Raw genomic sequence first — 22,025 nt, forward strand, 5'->3', positions numbered from 1 at the left:
TTGATGTTTTCCTCTCTTCCTCTCTCTAAAAATAAATAAATAAAATATTTTTTTAAAAAAAGAACTTTCAGAGATTATTTTATCTTCTTCCACTTTCCCAAAACCCCTGCTCCCCAAATGTTTAATGAGTAGGAACTTTAAAAAAATGTATAAGTAATGAGGCCCTAGAAACCCAACCTTCTCTGCAACCAATTAAGTTTTGACACTAAGAATTCAGTGGGGTCTTTGGCAAGGAACCAGCTCAGGAAATGCGGTATTTTACAGAGATTTATGTGTTGGTGGGACATGGAACAGTAAATGAAGAAAGGGTAGACCCCAAGTCATATTCCAGTGCCTTCACTAACTAGAGCTCTGTAACTCTGGACAAGTTATCAGAAATCCCGGGGCCTCAGTTTACTCAACCACAGAATAATCCCTCCCTAGCAGAGGTAACACACAGGAGCCCACAGGGGACATCCACAAACTGTTGGTTAAATATTGGCATCGCGGTTCTCCAGAAGACAAGGCAAAGCCCAAGACTAGGAGGCAAGGCCAAGGACATCCGCACTCCAGCGGCCTGCTCCCTCCTACTGCTAGACGCCATGACTTCTTGTGCAAGCTGCTTTCTCAAACACAAGGAGGCAGAAATCACTGCATCCAGTTTGAGCCTATGCTTCACACACTGTTATTTTGGAGACACTTCTAGCGCAAACCTTGTAATAATTGTTTTGGGCCTAACTATCTTCAGTACAGAGGAACATTTGTGCATTAAAAACAGAGGTTAAAGAATTAGGGGGTTAATTTTCTATACTCACTTCTGGTACCCAGAATCTCCCCAGCATTGTTCTTAAGTTGCCTCCCTCCCCTTTCCCCTTCACAACTGGTCCAAATATAGTCTCAATAAGAACTATCCTGAGCCCTGGATTTAAAACTGCAACCTGTCCCCACCTCTCTTTAAACCCTAATCCCCAAACTCTACATCCTACTCCATTTATATCACTTGTTCCCATCACCCTTTAATTAATAGCATGTACTTTACTTGTTTATTATTTGCCTTTCCCCTCCTGCTACAATGTAAGCTCCATGCTAGTAGGAATCTTTTTCTTCTTCTTTACTTTGTTCATTGATACATCCCAAACCCCTAAGACAGCACCTGGTACAGAGTTTCAGTACCCATTTGTTCCAATGAAAACAACCTGATGCTCGCTTCTACAACACATGTGGAACCGCCCCTGACTCCCTGAGAGCTAGTAGAAGCTGTACGGAGCGTGTCTGGGGGACCTGGCTTTTGTTGGGGCTAAATGCAGGTTCCGCCTCTGCTCCTCTGACCTTGCCATCCCAACAATATCACTCCCTTCTCTGACGTTCCTCAAGATCTATGAAATACTTTACTTATCGGGACCATGAGGTGTTAATATGTTGTCTTATATTACAGGGACTTTTTCATATACATACCTTATTCCCAAATCAGGCTGTAAGTTCTGGGAAGGCAAGAACCATATCTTATTTTCTTTATTTTTTAAGAGCATCTAGCACATTCGTTTGGACAGAGGAGCTACTCAACAAATATTTGTTATTAACAATGTAGAAAGTTTTATTTAATTTCATTTTAATTAGAAAAGCCATGAAAAGTATAGTATCTGGTACACTGCTATGAAAAGCTATGAAGAGTATAGTAACTGGTACACAGAAATAGCTAGTGTATCTTGGCTATTTGTTTTAAAATGTGTATCCAAATGCACTAACTACTAGCATAGTAGTTAATGGGTACATAATAGGTACCTATTGCATAACAAATTTCACAGAATAAACTAATTTTGAAAGTTTGAAATTTGAGGTTATTTGTTGAATAAGTTCATAACAGCATATTTCCTCTGCCATGGCTCAGTGTATTAGCTAAATAAAAACATATATTTCTTAGAAGAGAAGTATTTCCCTGGGTAACAGTGAACTACTTTGGTTTGATTCAACATAAGCTATTGCTTTATTATTGGCAAAGAAACCACCATCTATTGTGATTCCCACCAATCCTTTTAACAGCAAGATGAAAGCCCTTGACCAAATATCACTTTGCAATAGCACTTAGTCACAGGCTTTAAACAAACCTCCCTCTGGTGGGTCTCCCCCCACCCCAACCCTGTGGGGCCCAGAACTTACTTGATGGGTTTGTAGCTGGGGCTTTTACAGAAGACCAGCAGTCCAGCTCCTGAGCCCACCAACAACCCCCCCATCTTCAGGCCCTGCATCGCTGACACCCCCTAGGGAGAGAAAAGGCAGGAAGGCAAAGGCCAACTGGTGTCGTCATGAGGAACCAATGGGGGACCTGACACAGTGGCCGTGGCCAGGGCCCTGTCAGTGCTGCCACACGTGGCTTGGATGAGGCTCATGCAGCTCCTGCCTGCAGTGCACTCGGCGCTGGCTGGAGGGCGCAGTGCCGACAATGAACTCCTGTGTTGGAAGTAGCCCTCCTGGTCCTTCAAGGAGCAAACACACGTCACCAGACGCCCTCCCTTGCAGAACACCTGTGCATCCTGAGTTAGTTAAAAAGGGATAGTCTATGTCCATTCAAATGAAGGTGGAGCAGAAGGTACAAGCACAGCCAGAACCATGTTTGCTCCTCAGTTGCCACCGTTTTCACTTAATTCTTTTCGTGTTAAGAATTAAGAGACCATATTCGATATCCAGGAAAGCACAAGACTCCTTTTGTGTGGTGACTATGTTTTCTGAACTAAAGCATGCAGTACACAATCTTACAAATAATAGCAAACATTTAAATTCAAAACCCTCTTCAAAGTTGGGGGATGTATGATGGCCATTTTACAGCACCCGCTACGAAGTTCTAATTTAAAAATGTGCATGACCAATATTTCATTTTAAAGCTTTTAGTATTAATACAGCCAATTTCTTTACCAAGTTTGAAAATTATAAAACAAACATATATGTCATTTCAAGTTCCATTAAATTGAATTTTGCCTGTTTCGATTCAAAAGTCATTTCATGATGTTGGAGAAGAGAAACCAAGGCTCAGGTATATTAAGGCACGAACCAGAATTACATGCTCCCCTCTCCCCCCCAACTCCAAAAGCGCCACATCAGGACCGCAGCGTGGGTGCCTGGCCCATGAAGAGACAGCCTTCATAAATATTTTTAGCGTTTGTCCGGGGACGTGGGGAAGTACGGGATAAAGAGTTCAAAACAGCTTCAAAGTGACATATATGTAATTTCTAAATAAACTCTGAGGCTGTGGATGATAATGTTCAAGCGCACATGTTCTGGAGCTAGTCTGCCTAGGTTTGTGCCTCACTTCCACTGCTCGCTAGCCCTGAGACCTTAAGTGGTAAGGGCCTCACATTCCTCATCTGTAAAGCATGGATAAAAAGCATGCTACCCAGCTCATCAGACCGTGGTAAGGAGCACATGAGACACGGCAAGGGAAGTGCTTTGCTCCCTGTCCGACACACAAACATGTATTGAGCATGGACTATGTTTAATGTTAATGGTATGACAGTCATCACCATCTTCATTTCAGTGCTGTATGCCTGCCTAACAGGCCCACTTGAAACCATTTTAATTCTTTAACTGTAGAGCAAACATTAAGTAGAATTTCAAAATGGGTATCAAGATCACTTGATATTCCAACCAAACCTCTTCAGTGATACCTCCTATCCCTTCATTCCATGAGAACGATTTCCTCCCACTTGTATAACAAGCACACTGGAATCATTGCTTGCTTTGTGGAGTTTACCCATCATGTCTGAACGGTTAGGAGCCAAAGCATTCCCAGTGCCCCTATGGGTAGCACTTAAGTGACACAGGTTTGACGAACAGCATCTTTACTGGGGAGGCACATAGATCCCAAGTGCTGGGAGGCAAAAGTGCCCAGCAGTTTTCATGCCATTTTGTGGGGCCCTTTGGGGGTGTCTCAGGAGTCGGAACTGGCAGGGCTCCTCCTTTAACCCGATCTGCTTTGCCTTCGTCTGTTTAACATATTAGAATCTCTCTCCTAAAAATAATTTGAAAGACATTGATCTAGACTGCATCTCAATCTCCTGTGGGATGATTTCTAAACTCTTCTCTACCAGTACTATAACTTTTCCCATTCTTATGTGTCTCCTTCAAAACTGGAATAGTATATGCTTACGTGATCCAGGAAACTCCGACGTGTTCCCAGAAACACAGGGCAATATTTTAAAGCTTCTTGGGACTATCTCCTGAAAGGTATCTAAGTTTAGAGAGAACCGTCTGTTCCATTAGCAGCCATGACATAGGCAGGTACACAGGCTTTCAGATTCACAGTGGAGTAGAAACAGCCCCTGTAACTTTCTGGGGGCACTGGGAAGAGCAGCATTCACCCTGTAAAGTCATGCTTTGATTGTAGGCTTTTTATTTTGGTTAAATATCAAAATCTTTCACTGGACTTTTAAGCCAAATTGTTAGGAATTCTGCAAATATAAACATTCGACAATTTCTAGGTCTTCTCATGACTTGCGATGCTGGCTGAGACTAGCAATGCAAAGTCCAGCAGAATCAGCACCTGGGGTGGCGAACACACAGTACAGCGTATAGATGATGTGTTACAGAATTGTGTACCTGAAACCCGTATCATTTTGTCACCCCATAAATTCAATAAAAGGGAAAAAAATCATGAAATCTAAGATCTAGATATTAGATTAGAAAAAAAATTATATGTCTATATAGTTTTATAGATCGAAGAACACATTTCTCATACATGACAACAGGGCTGCCCAAATGCTGGGATCGATGTGGTTACAAATCACAAAGCCACCGGCTCTGTGCCTTGAAGATGTGGAAAAGGTGTGGTTCTGATCCCTAACTGAGGATACCTAGGATTACCTACGTCTTGCATATAAACCAGAGATGAGGGCTTAGAGAACTAGTCAGTGCATCTCGCAAGTTTAGGTGTGGACTTAGGTACATCACAGACTTTTTCTTTTTCCCATAGACTCTTTCTTAACTAACGTCTGCACTGGCAGTGAAGGGAAGCAATCACAGGAAAACAGCGAAGCGGAGCAGACTTCAATGATCCCTACTCACCAGACTGAATTTGTCCTTCGCAGGCCCAGCGTCCGCTAATAGTTTAGTCCTCGGGTTCATTTTTAGAATATCTCCAGTTGTGGTGCCAAGGTAGAAAAAGCTATCATCACTGGCCATCTGGGGGTCAGAGAGAAAAAGAGACATGAATGCCTGGGTTTCTCCAGTGAGGCCCTTGAGCCTTGGTCAGGGATGGAACGAGCTTCCCCTGAAACAGCAAGAAGACCTGCACAGGTGCATGTGGCTACTTCTATTTTCTCAGACCCAAAGGTGGGTAAGAAAAGCACAAAGCCAAACTCAGAGGTGGAGGAAATATTAGACTCCATTTAGCCTGTGCATTTCCCCTGAAGCGCGTTTGTGACTGATGTTAGTATGCAGACCCCGCTAGCTCTAACTCCTGAGACTCCTCCAACGGGCTCCCAGGTGGAAGCTATACTCCTCCAAAGAGAGTATGTGTTTGCTTTATCTCATATTTTCCAAAGTCTATATCATGAAATGACTTTGCATCAGACAAGAGGCCCAAGTCAATGGAGGATGGGGTTGCATGTCTACATGTATGAATCCACAATGAAAACATAGTACTATGTCCTCTTTATGGAAACAGTGAGTTTCATTGTTAGAAACTTTATTTCCAGTAGCAAAAATAACGTAAGTGGCATAGGCTGTGCCTTCTGGCGGCACTGCTTCCCTCCACGTGGCAGCCAGGTCTCAGCAATATGAGACCTACCCAGAGCTGTGTCTAGCTCCTCTCTGGCTTCTAAAGGGAGCTCCAGAAGGCAGCCTCTCCCTCACCTGGGCCTCCTCAAGCAACATCTCATATGTCCAGACCTCTCCTTCCCTCCCCAAACCCGAGGAACGTGTATATACACACACATACCTTGGCCAGTATTGTTAACAGGAACTTGTACTAATAGTTACTTAAAATAACACTTAGAGTGATACTTACTGTAATACTCATGACTATCCTTTTCGTCTGTCCTGTTTGGCACTCAGTGGGCCAGATTTTTCTGTTTGGGAGATCCAGTTCCCAAACTCGAATTGTCCCACTATAGAAAAGAAATTCACAATCAAATAAGTACCCACTCACCAACCATTTCACGTCTTCTGCTGCTGTCTGTATTTCTTGAAGCTGAAGAGAAGAGAACTAGATATATTTGAGGGTTCGTTATAGCCTCGTGCTCCCCCTAAGATCTTCTGTTTGGTCCTCACAACCACCCGGCAGGGGTGGTTTTATGATCCCCCAACTCTCCAAATGAGAAAAGGCAGAGCCCACAGGCACCAGGCCAAGGACCCCCTCGCAGCTCTGTCGCTGGGGAGAGCGCACTCTGTCCACTGCAGTGAGAACGGAGAAATGTACAGATAAACACAGAAACAAGTGAAGTGTGGACCAGAGTTCACTAAGCATGTTTCTGTCAAGGTATTGGTTTGTGAGGCAATTTTTTTCAAAGGAAGGACTTCATTATGGTGAGTCTGTTCTTTAAACAAGGAGAAATGAGGCTAAGCAATGAAAAGTCCAGCAGAATCAGCACCTGGGGGTGCCGAACACACAGTACAGTGTAGAGACGATGTGTTGTAGAATCGTGCACCTGAAACCTGTATCATTTGGTCATCTCAATAAATTTTAAAAAAGGGAAAAAATCAGCACCTAGCACAGTATTTGGCATATAAATGATATTTAATTAGTGTATGTTGAGTTAATCTGAGTTAATAGTAGTATAAATATATCATGATCAACATCACAGAGACTTTAGCTAATATCCTAAGACAGAAAATATTAAAAATATATTGATCAAGTTCCGTTTTTCTTTTCGTTTCGCCCCCCGGAGTGATGCACATCCTTAAGCGCTCATTAAGTATTTTTTAATGTACTTTCTAAAGTAAAAAATGATCAGCTTCTCCATAGCCTTCCTGGTAGCTCTCACTTGGAATTTGCATGATATCTCTTGGGGACAATATAATGGAACACCTGAAACAGGGGCCATGATGGAGAACCACAGGGTACAGGCGCATACCGGAAATCTTACTTAAGAGTACTTTTTCTCAGTGATCAGTGTCACATGAAATTAAAGCAGACTTAGGACAGAGATTGTTCTACAAAAATTGTTCTGGCTTCAACTCAGGTTTTGGGTCTTGGAGAAACAGTGTCCTCAGATGTCAGAATCATTTGGTGCCGGCTGCTGAGGCAGCTGCTGAGGAGCAGAGAGACCCGACACAGAGCCTTCATCGAACAGCTCGGCAAACCTGGGAGGGGCTGAAGAGCTTCGTGGCTGCCAGTGGCTCTGAGACATGGGAGGACGGGGACAGCCGCTTCAGGATCGGAGTGTGTCCTAATAAGATGCGCTCCTTAGGAGCTGGTTTTCATACCAGCCAGTTAGTGTCCTGGCCTCTGAACGTATCCTTCTCATAATTACCCACAGCACTAATGCACGCTACAAGCACAAGGTGGGGGCAGGAAGCAGGACAGATGCAGAGCAACACACGTGCTTGACTCTGGCTGGACAGGTAAGGACAATGCGCCTCCCACAGATGGGAAACCACAGATGGGCTGAGAAGGAGAGTCCCAGCCAACGTACACATCAACGCTACATTCACAGATTGTTGACCTTTGGACAGATATATGAAATGAAATAGGATGCTTTTATATAGGTTTAATCTTCACCTCAGCCTCCAAACCAGGTTCTGATGGGGTGAATCTTTAAGTTAATCTTTCCTGTTCGGCAGATGCTGGCCTCTATTCGGACCTTCAGCTCGGTCCCCTACTGGAAATGATCTCATATGGCTAATAGTCAAACGCTTAAGCTTCCTGGAACAGTTCATTCTCAACGATCACTTCATGAAACCTAAATCAAGAGCAGGTGGTAAAAAACATCAACCAGTAAGTGAGTCTGTGCGCTTGCGCAAAATACTCCAGGAGCATGGATGGTAGCTTATGTGTTATCAGTAACAAGCAGACCAGAACCTAAAATGGACTTAGCAGATAAGCAGAATATTTTCAGTGGGAAGCACAGAATTTTCAAAGAACCACATTTAAAAGGCTCTAAGATATGTTTTCAGGATTGAAAACATGTTCCCCCGGATGGAATGACCACATGTTCTGCGTAAGCAAATAAAATGGGCTGGGGAGTCTGAAGCCCCAACTGTAGACACGCACTTCCCAGCAGTGACAAACATCTCGTCGCAGCTGCTGGAGAAGATCACCGTGGTGGCGTTCCCGACGTTGAGGCCGGCGGCGGGGCTGCCGCAGATGGCGTCCCTCTTGGCTACGCTCCACACCACCACGCTGCCAAAGAGAGAGGGCAGGCGAGTCAGAGGGGGACAGGCCTTCAAAATGAGAAACAGTTTTTGGTTTTTTTAAAGCAGTTCTAGGAAGAAAGGAAAAAAAAACACAGGTTACTTATAAGGGAACAAAAGAATGGCATTGACATCACCTCAGTCACACTGGATATGAGAAGACAAATGAGTGACACAATTTTTGAAGGAAAATGATTATGGGGCTAGAAACCAGTGAGTGCATCAATCAAGTCTGATGTTAAAATACATTTTCAGACATTCAAGGCATAAAAGTTTACCATCCATTTATATCATGTAAAGAAATTTCCTTGGGGGAGTATTCTAGGAAAAATAGCAATAAAGACGATGACACAAGGCAGTGATCTCAAAGTTGAATGGGCATTGGAATCACTGCAGGGCCTGGAAAACAGGGACCGCTGAGACTCACGCCGGAGTTCTGATTCAGAAGGCCTGGGCGGGGCCTGGGAATTTGCGTTTTCAAGAGTCCCGAGTGATGCTGCTGCTGCTGGCCTGGGGCCCCACCTTGAGCAGCATGGCTTTGGATTCCATTTCCTTCTTTCTGGGTGTAATCATACAACTCAGTCCTACATGACACAGTGTTGGGTAATAATACTAAAAATGCTAGGGAGAGGGTTGTTATGTTAAACATCCGAATCAAAGTATAAAGAAACAGAATACAAATATTTGCAAATCTTGTTAATGTAAAATCATGTGTATTTATATTTCCTAAATTTTGTACATGTAAAATGTGTCATCACAGGTAATCTAAAATCAACATATAATCAAGCTCTCTAAGAATGACAGGGGCAGGAGACAGTATAAGAGCCATACATTTTTTTTCCTTAGTAAGAAATCGATAGATACCATCTAAAGTGGAAAAGTCAAGAGACGTATCACATAAAAATTTATATTGATAACTAGATGAACCAAAAAATCTCTCTTATAACCAAGTACCTTATACTCAAGAGAAATGAAAACATGCATACATACAAAATCTTATATGTGAATGTTCATGGCAGCATCATTAAGAATAGCCTAAAAGTAGAAAAGACCCCAAAACCCACCAACTGATGAATAGATAAATAAAATGTGGTAAAATATCCATACAATGGAATACTATTTGAAAACAAAAAATAATGAAGTACTGATAGATGCCATAATATGGATGAACCTTGAAAACATTATGCTTAATAAAAGAAATCGGTCACAAAAGACCACATATTCCAGTGGCAGAAATACATTGTATGATTCCATTTATTCCAAACATCCAGAGCAGGCAAACGTATAGAGACGGAGAGTAGATCTGTGGTTGCCTGGGGCTGGCCGGGCAGGGGCGGGCCAGGACTGAGGAGTGACTGCTAATGGGCATGGGGTTTCTTTTCGGGCGCGTTGACAATGTTCTAAGATTAATTGTGGTGATGGCTACAGCCCATAGCATGTAAAAAATTTCCTTGGGGAAGTATTCTAGCAAAAAAAAACCCACAACAAAAACCCCACTCGACTAATCATTATACTAAAAACCACTCAACTGTATTCCTTAAATGGAGGAATTTTATGGTATGTGAACTATATCTCAAGAGAGCTGTAAAAAAAGAATCCAAGTGCCTCTGGCAAATAAAGCACATCATGGTGGAGGGAATAGGAATTTTGAACCCATTCGCATGGTAGGACAACATGCTTTCTTTATAAACCATGGACAGGTATAGCTTTAATTTTTCAAAAAGAAGTTTAGAATTTAAAAATAAGTAGAAGGCACTTACACAGGTAGAGAATTAGCTGGATAAATTCTAGCACATCTGTAGAAGGAATACTATGCAGTCATTGCAAAGAATGAGGTACGTACACGTCTACATGTACACACATAGAATATATCCTTGAAACAAAGTTAATCAAAAAGCAGGTTGCATTACAACACTGACCTATGATACCAATAATGCAAACAAGGTTCATAAATAGTTTACAAAATATTCTTTAAATGTATGCACATCCAAACTGCCAGATGTCTACTACAGTTTCCATCACTCCTCTGTGAAGCCAAGTGGTTTGAGCAGAATGGCCCCTCCCACAGGTTCCGGGTTGATCCCTGATTATCCAAAACCAGTCCGCAGAACCCTGTCCCCCTCACCACCGTGGCTCTTCAGGAACGGGCATTTTCCTGTCCTGCAAGGCTTGTTTTTCTCTTTCTTTAGAAAAGAAACTTTCTTTAGAATGTTTTTCTCAACATCCCCCAATTTTCTGCAAGTAAATTTTACAAAGCCTAAAATCAAACATAAAATTACAGAGGAGATGAACAATTGTGCAGATTAACCTTCAGTAAGGCGCCATTAGTTTTCTTCCCCAAGACCTAGTCTTGGCATCTTTCTGACAGAAAGATGGTGGAAGTGGAAGTGGTCTGATGGCCAAGCTTCAGGATCCTCCAGGGTGAGACCCTGGCGCTGGGAGTTTTAAAACTTCTTCAAATGAGTCCAGTGTGCACCCGAGGTTGAGAATGATTGCTTTAAGTTAAGCTGGGAACATTGATCGCTGGTTTCTGGGTACATTCCTTATCAAAAACAGTCAAATGGGGATGGCCCAAGGAAGGCGTGAGTCCTCGACATGGGAGGGGAACAACTATTAAAGGAGAAAATCTCATAAAAACTCTGTGGACTTGCTCTCTATCAAGAACTATCAACATATGTGTATAACTACACATAAATGTAAATTTCATTGGTAATAAACCTGTGCAGCTCAAACAAGAAAGTACCTGTAAAAGTGCACCAAAGAATTGAACCCTACACAAACCTCAAGTGTTATTTATTATTTTTCTTCTACAGGCTATTTACATAGGCATAAGAACTGCATTGATTGTTCTTCCTAATATAATGTTTTTATATGTTAATGTTTTAAAGATCCCCCCCCCCTTTCATTTGTATGTATTCTCTGCCTGCTATGAGTTCTTGGAGGGCAAAGGTTATGTCATAGTGAGGCAAATTAAAAATGCCACCTCTGCAGTCACACTGCCTGGGTTTGTCTCCCAGCTCTGCTACCTCCCAGCTGGTAGCTTTAGTTGCTTGCTTAGCTCCCCCTGGTAGGAACAGCTCCCGCCTCATGGAGTGGCTGTGAGGCTTGAATGTGATCATGCAATTACAGTGAAGCACCTGCCTGTCACACAGTAAGTAAGCACTCACAAAAATTAGCTGTCATCTTTGATGTTGCTTCTAGTGATGATGACAATGACGGTGATGTCCTTATTTTTATTTTTATTTTTTTTTGCAGCAATGGTTATCACATTTAGATGCACATTAGAATCATGTGGGAAACTTTTATTACTCCTAAAGCCCAGGCCAATCAAGTCAGACTCTCTGAAGGTGGAGCCAGGAATTAGTAATTTTCTAAAGCTCCAAAGTGGATTCCAAAGCACAGCCAGGGTTGAGAACAATTGTCCTATGGAATTTTCCTCACAGGCTTTCACACACACACACACACACACACACACACACACACACACACACACACACACTAAATATAGACAGGCTAACAGGGAATGTTAGAGGGGAGAGGGTACTTGACATGTCTAGAAATACGCCCGCTGGACAATAAGTAAACATGCTTAGTTCACTACCTTCCATCGTCCGGGCCTCCTAGGGATACCAAGTACAAATCATTCGGTGAAAAGGCCAGGTCTTCAATTTTGCCCTTGTGAAGCGACAGCCGAGCAATCAGCTCCTTTTTCTTATAATCCCACAGAATGATATCTGCCTGGGAGAAAGAATATACAGCAGATCAGAGACAGGATTTAAAGGACCTGAGGAAATGGCTATGCCTCCCAGTGAAAAATAACCAGTAATGTCACTTTTCTAGCAATTACAGCACATCCTACAAACATGACAGCAACAAGCTGGAAATGGTTTTAACCAGTGGCTTTTGTTCCTGAGCATCACCAGTCACCAGCAGCTACATGTGGTGTAAAAACACCGGATTCTTTCACTCTCGGCCTGACAGAATGAAAGAGAGGTCAAAGAGAAGTCAAGAGGAAGAAGAGGAGGGGTGAAAACACGGGTCAGCACCAAGCTAAGCCGAAGCGGGGCAGTTTTGCTAGTCAGGCACCTCTAAATCAGTTCACAATGAATAACTTTTCAGTTTAGTCACCTTGAAGCCCATGAATGTGACTTGTCCTGAGGCAATGTAAACTCCGCTCTTGGAGACGGTCACACAGGAGACGTTGTTGCCATGACCTTGCAGGAAATACTGTTCCTTAGTATTTATTGCCTGGATGAGGACTGTACAACCCAGAGGGTAAATCAGATGCTCCTGGTCAGGATGGCATTTCAGACCAGTGGGCACATGTCCTAAAAGAGATTAAAAATCATAATAATAAGGTGCAGAAGTGGCTGGTAATTTTTTAAAATTGTGTACAAAGGAGAACACTTTTGAAATAAGCCTTAGTTCAACTAAAATAAGTAGGCGGTGATAGGTAGTTGTATTCCACTGACAAGGTTAGTCTAGTACTGTATATGATTTCTCCAACTTTAATGTGCATGAAATCCCGGGGTGTCTGGCTGAAACGTAGGTTCTGATTTCAGGTCTGGGGTGGAGCCGAGAGGCTGCACTTCTGATGAGCTCCCAAGGGCTGCTGATGCTGCGTCAGGCCCAGAAACCTCACTGCGAACACCAAGGCCCATGCAGGGAAACTGCAGGAAGCAAAGCAGCCAGCCTGCCCTGGTGAGTGCGCCCTGTGGGTGCCTAGGCTCCCGTGGGTGCCTAGGCATAGGGAAAACGGGAATTCATTATCCTGGCCACAAGTTTGGTAAAGATAAAATGTTGGTTTCAGTTCTAAGTCTCCACCAGGCACACTGAGGAATCCCAGGACCTCTCACAGGCCGATGCCACCTTCCAGATATTTGCCAAGAACCATGTCAACGTTTACACACCTTTGTAATATGCTTCCATGTGAAATAGACACAATCCTCTCTTATTACTCATCTTTGTTCAGGATTTTTTTCAGTTCTGCTTCATATTTATTTTACAATATAAACTCTAAATTCAGCTTGACTTGTTAAACATTCAGTTTTAGTAGGATGTATTTAATGTATAGGTTAATTTAATGGAAGGTAATTTTTATAATGCTACATTATGTCTCCTTTTTTAAAAACGGTATGTTTTTCCATGAAATTTCTTATGTCTCCCCTGCCCAGTAGCCTTTCCAATTTTTCGTTGGATAGATCTCACACATTACATTTATTCCTGGATATTTTAACATCTTTGTTATTGCTATTTCCCTCCCCCACCAAAAGAGTCATAAATATTTATTAATATAGCCTTCTGGTCTTCTAATGAATTCATCTTTTATATTTAACTCCCTCTGGAATTTATTTTGGTGCATAGTGCAATCCCAGTAGCTAAGTAGATTTTCTTTTTGCTTAAATGGCCAAATGTATTTATTAAGCAAATGATTTCTTTCACTTTGTTCCTTTTTTATACAGTAAATTCTCATAATACTATGTTTTGTGTCTGGGGTAATCTATTCCTACTAAAATACATACTTATTTTTTTCTAATTGCAGTCTCCTTATAAATAATCACATGGCCATCCATATGGAAAAAGTAAAATTAGATCCTACTTCACACCATCCACAAACAATGCATTCCATGTAGCTCAAGGATCTAAATGTGAAAAACAAGACTCAATGCATACACAAGTTGTAGGAAATGACTTCTTAAACATAACATAAAAAGAGCAAATCCTAACAGACGCAACATGTGCATCCAGTTATGCTTAAAATTAAAAACTTCTAAATAAAAGATAAAAATGAAAAGAAAATCCCAAATCAGGAGATATTTGCAATGTATGTAAATATATTATATTATTTTTGCAAGTACAAATGTGCATTACCTTCAGAACATACAAAGCAAACACAAACTGCCCAACAGAAGAATGAGCAAAGTATAGAAAAGACAATTTATGACAGAGAGAATTAAAAAGCCAACAAAGACATGAAAAGATGTGTAACTACACAAGTAATTGGGAAATGCAAATTACATTCAAAATGAGATATCATTTGGCGAAGATTAAAACAGACTGACAATACCAAGTGTTAGTGATGATGTGGAACAAAGGGAACACTTATGCCCTGCTTGGTCAGAGGGAAAAACTGGCAAAATTCCTTTGGAAAACAGTATGTCCATATTGAGTATGGTTGCTTAGAATCAAAGTAATCCATTCTTGGGTGTGTAGCCTAGAGAAACACTTGCAATTGTCCTTATATTCTTAGCAAATAGCATATTACTTGGCATGTGGTGATTCTCAATAAATGTATATTTGACAAGGAGAGAATATAAATTGTCACAAAACCAATAAGGTAAAAGCAGTTAATTTGGGCCATTCTAAAAGGCCAAGGTAATTAGTAATTAATTGCCATAGAAGACATTGAGTTAAAATTTGCCATACATTCACTCTTGGAGCGCTACAAAACAGCGCGAATTCAATTGCAGAGCCCTCTCTTTGGGGCTCTACCCTGGTCACCAGTGTGACCCTTTACACAGACTGCAGGCCACTCACTTCCTTTACCAACGATTAGGTACCAGCTCTAAAGATGGCTGATATCTCAGATGTGCTAAGTGCTCACTGTCTGTCAGAGATGGTTAAATGAAGTTTAGAGTCAAGAGCCATGTCCTAGAATGCTCTTAAAATCTTGGTCGTTGACTGTTTTGTATGTACAATGTTTCAATTTTAAAGCTTTCAGACATCACAGTGTGCTTTTAAAAAGTTCGCTTTTCTAAAATGTAATTCATTGCTTGTTTTCATCTTTCAGGAAAAAACCAAACATCATTCCCCCTCACTTAATGTCCAAAATAATAGGCAGTCAGTCGTTAAGGATTTGAGCAGAACGACCAGGCCCACTCTGATCAAAGTATCTCTGTCCCACAGCTCCCCCTGGCGTCCTTTTCGACTTCTATCGTGGACTGAAGTCCTTATCATTAGAACCCTTCTTTCGGGTTAGAGAACAAGATCATCCTCCCTAAAGCGGTTGCTAAAACACACATTCCTTTCCCAGTCCTTTCTTATAAATAAATACGTTAGCTGGGATGTTGGAAGTTAGTTGGTCCCAGGGGCCGTCATGGACTCAGTAATCCAGTAATTATTGAGGGGCGGGCAGCTTTTGCGGGCTATATGGGGCTTAAAGCCAGGGAGGACTGACGTGTGGAATAAGGGTTACAACCACCCTTACTCATCCTTACGGCCCGGTGAAGAGGCATTTGTTCCCTTTAGGTGCTGGCAATAACCATTCCGCTCATTGAGACGTGGAGCGAGGAAGTAACCCTAACTAAGGCTTTTGTGCAGGAGAAGTTGTCTTGCTCCCTCACCTCCCCGCCACTCCTCCGTGTCGGCCCTGGCCAAGGCTTATGCCAGCGTCCCACACTGCCTTCCAGTTACCACCCGGTGTCTCACTGTCACTCTTGGCACTGCACATCCCAGGGTTCCCAAACCATCCAGCCCAAACATGCTCATGGCCTCACCGTTGAAGCCGATCACAGCCTCAAGCTCCAGTTCGGTCACTTCGGTGTTGGGAGAAATTTGGGTCTCCATCACAGCCAGAGACATCTTTCACTTTCAGGCTCCAGACTTGCGGCGTCTCTGGTCGTTATGGTAACGGACGCGCGCATGCGCATCTGGTCCACGCTCGCGCTAAAGCCATCCTGCTGAGTTCAAATTTGTATTCAGGCTCGCTTGCAAATAGACGGGTTTTTTTTTCCCCTTTCTCTGGCAATTTAGGGAGCACTAAATGCAGAGAACAAATTAATTCTTTCCCCACGTAGTGAATCTGTGATCTTTTCGATAACTATATGATCAAGCACCTAATAGCATTTAAAAATTAATCAGACACAAGATTTCTTTTGATTGGATAACTTGCCATAAAATAGTGTAATTAATATATCTTCAGGTCTATTGTGTGAAGCTGGATAAAGAATTTTTAAAGCTTTATTGAGGTACAATTTGCATATCATAAAATTCACTTAAAGTGTGTATTTGTAAATGTATACAGTTGTGCATTTATCACCAACATCATTTTTATTTTAAGCAGTATAAAATTTTCTGTTAACTGTTAAAGGTTTTGGGGAACTCCCACTTCTAGGGAAAATGCTTTAATTTTGTTCAACAATTTTAAATGCACCCAGCTGTTCGCATCTCTTAGCAGAAGCAGATTGCTCCAAACTACTATTCCCCGGAGGATCGCTTTTCATAATTTGGAAGAGCAAGTGTACTAGTATGCTGGCCTTGCAAACTCCAGGTTTTGGTCGCGTTCGGGCCAAACCGCGGGGTATGAGCCGCGCGGGCCGCCGTAGTCAGCTGCTGAGAGCAGGAAGTGTCCGAGAAGCAGTAGGAGACAGCGCTATGGCTCCGGACCCCTGGTGAGTCCCGGGTGAAGGCGGCCGCGCGCCGAGAGTCTTTGGGGTAGAGGCCGGGTTTCCGAGCAGCGGCCGATCGCTGGGCATTGCAGCTGAACGCCTTTCAGGATGGGGGTGGCAGCAAGGACCCGTCCCCTGCCGACGGGGACTCTGCCGCATCCCGCCATCCTTCGTATTTGCAGGGGTGGCCGGGGCAGGAGACGGGGTGAACCCCTGGGAGCGGAGAGCTAGTTATGAAATCTCAACACTCCTTTAACCCTTCTTGGCTGCGTCTTGCCGCTGGGATTTCCCGCTTGTCCTGGTTGTGGAGCTGGCTTCCCTGGATTCCTGTGAAAGTGAAGTAGAAGTAACCTTTTTGTGCAATGCCTGCCCATCTGGTGAACCCCCTTATTTCACAGGTGGAGAAACTGAGGTTCAGAATCCAAGGTCACCAGCCGGTTAGTAACCACTTGGCACTAGGACCTACGTCTTGTGGGTCCTTCAAAACACTTGTAGGAACCTAGGAGAGAAATTATGCATTTGTTTATAAGGTATTTGAACCTTATCTGAGTCAGTATCATGAAGGCCTTCTACAGCAACAACTGTTGCAGTAAAACAATAGCTGTTTAATTGTTTAATTTATTCAACAATTAGCCCTGGCTGGTGTGGCTCAGTGGATGAAGCGCAGGACTGCGATGGTTCTATTCCGAGTCAGGGCTCATGCCTAGGTTGGGGGCCAGATCCCCAGTATGGGGCGCGTGAGAGGCGACCACACATTGATGTTTCTTTTCCTCTCTCTCCCATCCCCTCTCTCTAAAAATAAATAAATAAAATCTTTTTAAAAAACCCCAACAATTGAAGCTCCAAGGACTGAATGATGAAAGACCCAAGTTCCAATCCCAAGGAACATATTGCTATAACATAGCGGACTTGAGGCTTTTGTTTAATAATTAAAAGCATATTATAGTTCTATAAAATCTTGTTGGAATATATGTCTTATGTTGGCATTTCTAATGTAGTTTATAGTTGCTTAAGTCTGGACATTAGGAGAATGAACAGCAAGATCAAAGTTAGCACTCCCTGAGATCTAGGTCATCTGAGCCAATGGCTTAATTGATTTAACGCTAATTTTTTCCATCTATTTTTAACAATTGTATACACTCTGATAGAAAATTTAGAAAATACTGAACATTTGCAGAGGGAAAAAAATCGACATCTTTAACTCTACCATTTAGAATAATAGCCATTATTGATTTTTAAGATGAATATTACTTTAATCTACATATTAATATGTATGTATATGTTTACAAAACTGGGACCATTTTTCCATATTATTAATATTTGCTGACAGTACTTTTCCTGATTTTGAAAGTACTTTTATTAAAGCTGAGGACAGCGGAACAAGAAAGGTCTTAGAATAGGAGAAGCAACGGAAGAGAGACTAGACTGGGCTGCTTGGCTCACAGGGAAGTCAGGGGAAAGGGGCCTTGGAGACAGGTTCGGGGTTAGCCCAGGACCAGCTACTGCTGGCCATTGCTCCCCTAGCAGGGTTACAAGTCTAGTGCGGTCCCTTAGCATTCAGGAGATGCACATCTGGGAGGGGGAGGAAGAGCGCTAACAACACATTTTTATGGTCTATAATAATGCCAGGAATAACCATATTTAATCATTCCCTTCTTTGCACCTCTTTGTAACATGAGGGTGTTTTTGGTTTTTAATTATTATAAAGACTACACCTTTATTCCATCTCTCGTTTCCTTGGTTTGTTCCTGAGAAGTGAAACTATTGGATCCAAGGGGTAGAACATTTTTAAGGCCCTTGATAACATATTGCTAAATTGCTGTCCACCTCCTGGAAGCTAACTCCCTCACTTTACACATAAGGTAGGATATAAAGCTCAGAAATAAGGGAGAAACCCCTGGTTATCCGTTTAGATTGGTGGAAGCTATTACTGGACCCCAAGCCTCTTCCATAGCTAATGTTGAAGAAACATTTATAATTTTTCCCTTTGTTATCAAGTAGCTTGACTCTTTAGCTTTCTCATTTGACTGTTGCAAAACACAGTGGGGGAACTTGGCTGTGCTAGCATCAGTTTACTTTGCAAAATGGGTTGCTGATCTGGAGGGTAGAGTGGAGTATGGAATGGGATGTTGGAAAACCTATAAAAACGGCCTCGACTATAGCTTTGCCTTTGTGCTGTTGAAAATCATAGGTCGATGATGCTTTGCTCCTGAATAGTGTTCTAACGTTGAGGAGTTAAAGGGTAAACCACAACAAACGGCAAGCTCATTGTTTAATAGTAGTGAGTGATTTTTGTCTCTGATGTTAATCTCAAGATGTTGCTAATAAAGTTACTTGGCTTCACTGCTAGGGCAACTTATTTGTTGATGATATACCATTTCTGGAAAAATAACAGTTAAATCTTAATTGTTTTATATTCCTGTTGAACTTGTTTAGTTTTTGCGACTTTTGTTAATACAAAAAAGAAGAATTAGTGAACATTGGATTTTTTTGGTCTATTTACTTTTTAAAAATTGTATTGTGGAGGTAAAAAATATACACAAAGTGGAATAGTATGATGAGCCGCTTTATATTCATAACCCAATTTCTGGAATTGTCAATATTTTGCTCTTTTTGTTTGATTTCTGTCCGTTATGTCTTTTTTTTTCTGAGTGTATTTTAATGAAAGTGTTATACATATATCAGTTTAACTATGTGTTCAGTATTTTGGTGCTGGAAGAAGGACCAGTTCATAGTCTGAAAATTTCTTTTGTTTTCCCTTTCACTTCCTCAGTCTCAGTCACGGCATCACTCAGGCCTGAAAACTAATCATCCACATTTTCTTCACTCCTTAAAGCATCAGATTATTCATTAATCTCCTTTGGTTGCATTTTCTTTTAAATCTCTCTTACGCTGCCTATTTCTACTGTAGTCCAAATCTTCGTAGCCTTAGGCCTTGCAGTAGTGAACACTGGTGAGGGGTTATGTAATTAAGTAGCTGGAGAAGTCTTCCCTTGGTCTCCCACCACTTTTCTCTCCTTCCCAACAGTGTGTGTAAACAGAATGCAGGTTAATTTTGCGGAACTAGCAGTGGCGGCACTTGTGCCGTGACGAGGTTGCCTCTGACCGCCCGGCGGGTGCTTCCCAGACTTTGCTGCAGGTTGGAAGCGCCTGGGCGCTTTCCCCGCGGCTCCAGTCCGTGGCACACCCCGTGCCGGTGTAATCAGAATGCTCCAGGGTGGGAGCCAGGAATTTGTGGTGGTGGTTCTATTTTTTTTTAAGATTCCCCAGTTATTTCAATATGTAGCCAATACTTCTCTTTATGGCTAAGGTGAGAACACAAGGACTGGGGCAGGACCCCCGGACTTTGCCCTTCAGCATTTCATTTAACCTCATCCAGACCTTGCTTTATGTGTAAAACTGATTAGGCTGGTGTTCACGGCTCTTCGGAAACTAGCTTCTTCTCCTCTTTATCATTTTATACTTTCTCTTCCTTCCAAGGGCACCATTCAGCTGAGTGTGCCAGGCACACGTTGTTCCTTTCACCTTTGCTTGCTCTTGTGACTTTTGCCACATCTAAAATCTGCACATCTAAAATCTGCTCCTCCCTGCTGTCAGAAGAAGGGGCTTGCGTTAAGCTGGTGCCTGAGCCCAAGATGTAACCTTTGGCCTAGGCCTGTCAGGTCTAGTGCCTCCAGAACAGCAATTTCTCTCACTTCAGAACTCCACAAATACTTATTATTTATACCCCACGTTCGGCAGGAGGCGTAGCGTACCTTATTGATTTTTGTATGTATGTTCTGGAACCTCAGAGCCAGGCCTAAGCTCCTCTTTAAAAAATTTTTATTTTTATTTTTATTATTTTTTTAAAAACTTTTATTGAATTTATTGGGGTGACATTGGTTATACAATTATATAGGTTTCCAGTGTACATGTCTATAATACACCACCTGTATATCGTATTGTGTGTTCACGACACAAAGTCAAGTCTCCTCCTGTCACCATTTATCTTCCCTTTACCCTCTTCTTCCTCCCTCCACCTCCCTTTCCCTCTGGTAATCACCATACTGTTGTCTATGCCTATGAGGGTTTCTTTTTTTCTTAATTCCTTTACCTTTTTCACCCAGCGCCCGACCCCTTCCCCCGACAGCTGTCGGTCTGTTCCCTGTATCTACGAGTCTGTTTCTATTTTGTTTATTAGTACATTTTGTTCATTAGATTCCACATATAAGTGAGATCATATGGTATTTCTCTTTCTCTGACTGGCTTATTTCACTCAGCATAATACCCTCCATGTCCATTCATGCTGTCGAAAAAGCTAAGACTTCCTTCTTTTACGGCCGAGTAGAATTCCATTGTGTAAATGTACCACAGCCTTTTTACCCACTCATCTATTGATGGGCCCTTGGGCTGCTTCCAGATCTTGGCTCTTGTAAATAATGCCACAGTGAGCACAGGGGTGCATATATTCTTTTAGATTAGTGTTTTGTTTTCTTCGGATATACTCCCAGAAGTGGAATCGCTGCATCATAAGGCAGTTCCATTTTTAATTTTTTGAAGAAAGTCCGTGCTGTTTTCCACAGGGGCTGCACCAGTCTGCATTCCCGCCCACAGTGCATGCGGGTTCCCTTTTCTCCGCATCCTCCCCAACACTTGTTTGTTGATTTATTGATGACAGCCATTCTGATAGGTGTGAGGTGATATCTCATTGTATTTTTAATTTACATTCCTGTGATGATTAGTGACATTGAGCATCTTTTCATATGTCTATTGGCCATCTATATGGCCTCTTTGGAGAAGTGTCTATTCAGGTCCTTGGCCCATTTTTTAATTGGATTATTTGGTTTTTTGGTGTTGACTTGTATAAGTTCTTTATAAATTTTGGATATTAACCCCTTATCAGCTGTATCATTGGTGAATATGTTCTCCCATTCATTGGGTTATCTTTTCATTTTGCTAATGGTTTTCTTTGCTGTGCAAAAACTTTTTAGTTTGATGTAGTCCCATTTGTTGATTTTTTTCTTTTGTTTCCCTTGCCTAAGGAGATACATCAGGAAAAATATTACTAAGAAAAATGTGTGAGATTTTACTGTCTCTGTTTTCTTCTAGGCTTTTTATGGTTTAGAGTCTTATGTTTAAGCCTTTACTCAATTTTGAGTTTATTCTTTTGAATAGTATAAGAAAGTAGTCTAGTTTTCATTTTTTTGCATGTATCTGTCCAGTTTTTCCAACCCCATTTATTGACTAGACTGTCTTTTCCCCATTGTATGTTCTTGCCTCCTTTGTCAAATATTAATTGACCATAAAGGTATGGGTTTTATTTCTGGGCTCTCTTTT

At 42.0% G+C, this 22,025-nt stretch overlaps 2 protein-coding genes across 3 annotated transcripts in view; one reads left to right on the top strand and one right to left on the bottom strand.

The window, feature by feature from the left end:
* The window catches only part of CFAP52 (cilia and flagella associated protein 52), a 32,551-nt gene extending 16,648 nt beyond the window's left edge, over nucleotides 1-15,903 (bottom strand). The window contains exons 1-7 of one of the 2 annotated variants that reach the window (XM_054571085.1): nucleotides 15,819-15,903; nucleotides 12,451-12,650; nucleotides 11,924-12,060; nucleotides 8,183-8,311; nucleotides 5,978-6,077; nucleotides 5,035-5,151; nucleotides 2,137-2,237 (exon numbers count right to left, since the gene is read on the bottom strand). In XM_054571085.1, the coding sequence (XP_054427060.1) occupies nucleotides 2,137-2,237; nucleotides 5,035-5,151; nucleotides 5,978-6,077; nucleotides 8,183-8,311; nucleotides 11,924-12,060; nucleotides 12,451-12,650; nucleotides 15,819-15,903 (869 nt within the window). The remainder of the gene's footprint in view (nucleotides 1-2,136; nucleotides 2,238-5,034; nucleotides 5,152-5,977; nucleotides 6,078-8,182; nucleotides 8,312-11,923; nucleotides 12,061-12,450; nucleotides 12,651-15,818) is intronic. The other variant, XM_054571086.1, reaches the window with a different exon arrangement.
* A 752-nt stretch (nucleotides 15,904-16,655) lies between these two features.
* STX8 (syntaxin 8) overlaps nucleotides 16,656-22,025 on the top strand; it is a 242,399-nt gene continuing 237,029 nt past the window's right edge. The window contains exon 1 of the mRNA XM_054571252.1: nucleotides 16,656-16,712. Coding sequence (XP_054427227.1) covers nucleotides 16,696-16,712 — 17 coding nt within the window. The 5' untranslated portion in view covers nucleotides 16,656-16,695. The remainder of the gene's footprint in view (nucleotides 16,713-22,025) is intronic.

This window comes from Pteronotus mesoamericanus, unplaced genomic scaffold (genome assembly GCF_021234165.1).
Source record: "Pteronotus mesoamericanus isolate MK-2021 breed Mesoamerican mustached bat unplaced genomic scaffold, CSHL_Meso_final contig_22, whole genome shotgun sequence".
NCBI classification, from domain to species: Eukaryota; Metazoa; Chordata; class Mammalia; order Chiroptera; family Mormoopidae; genus Pteronotus; species Pteronotus mesoamericanus.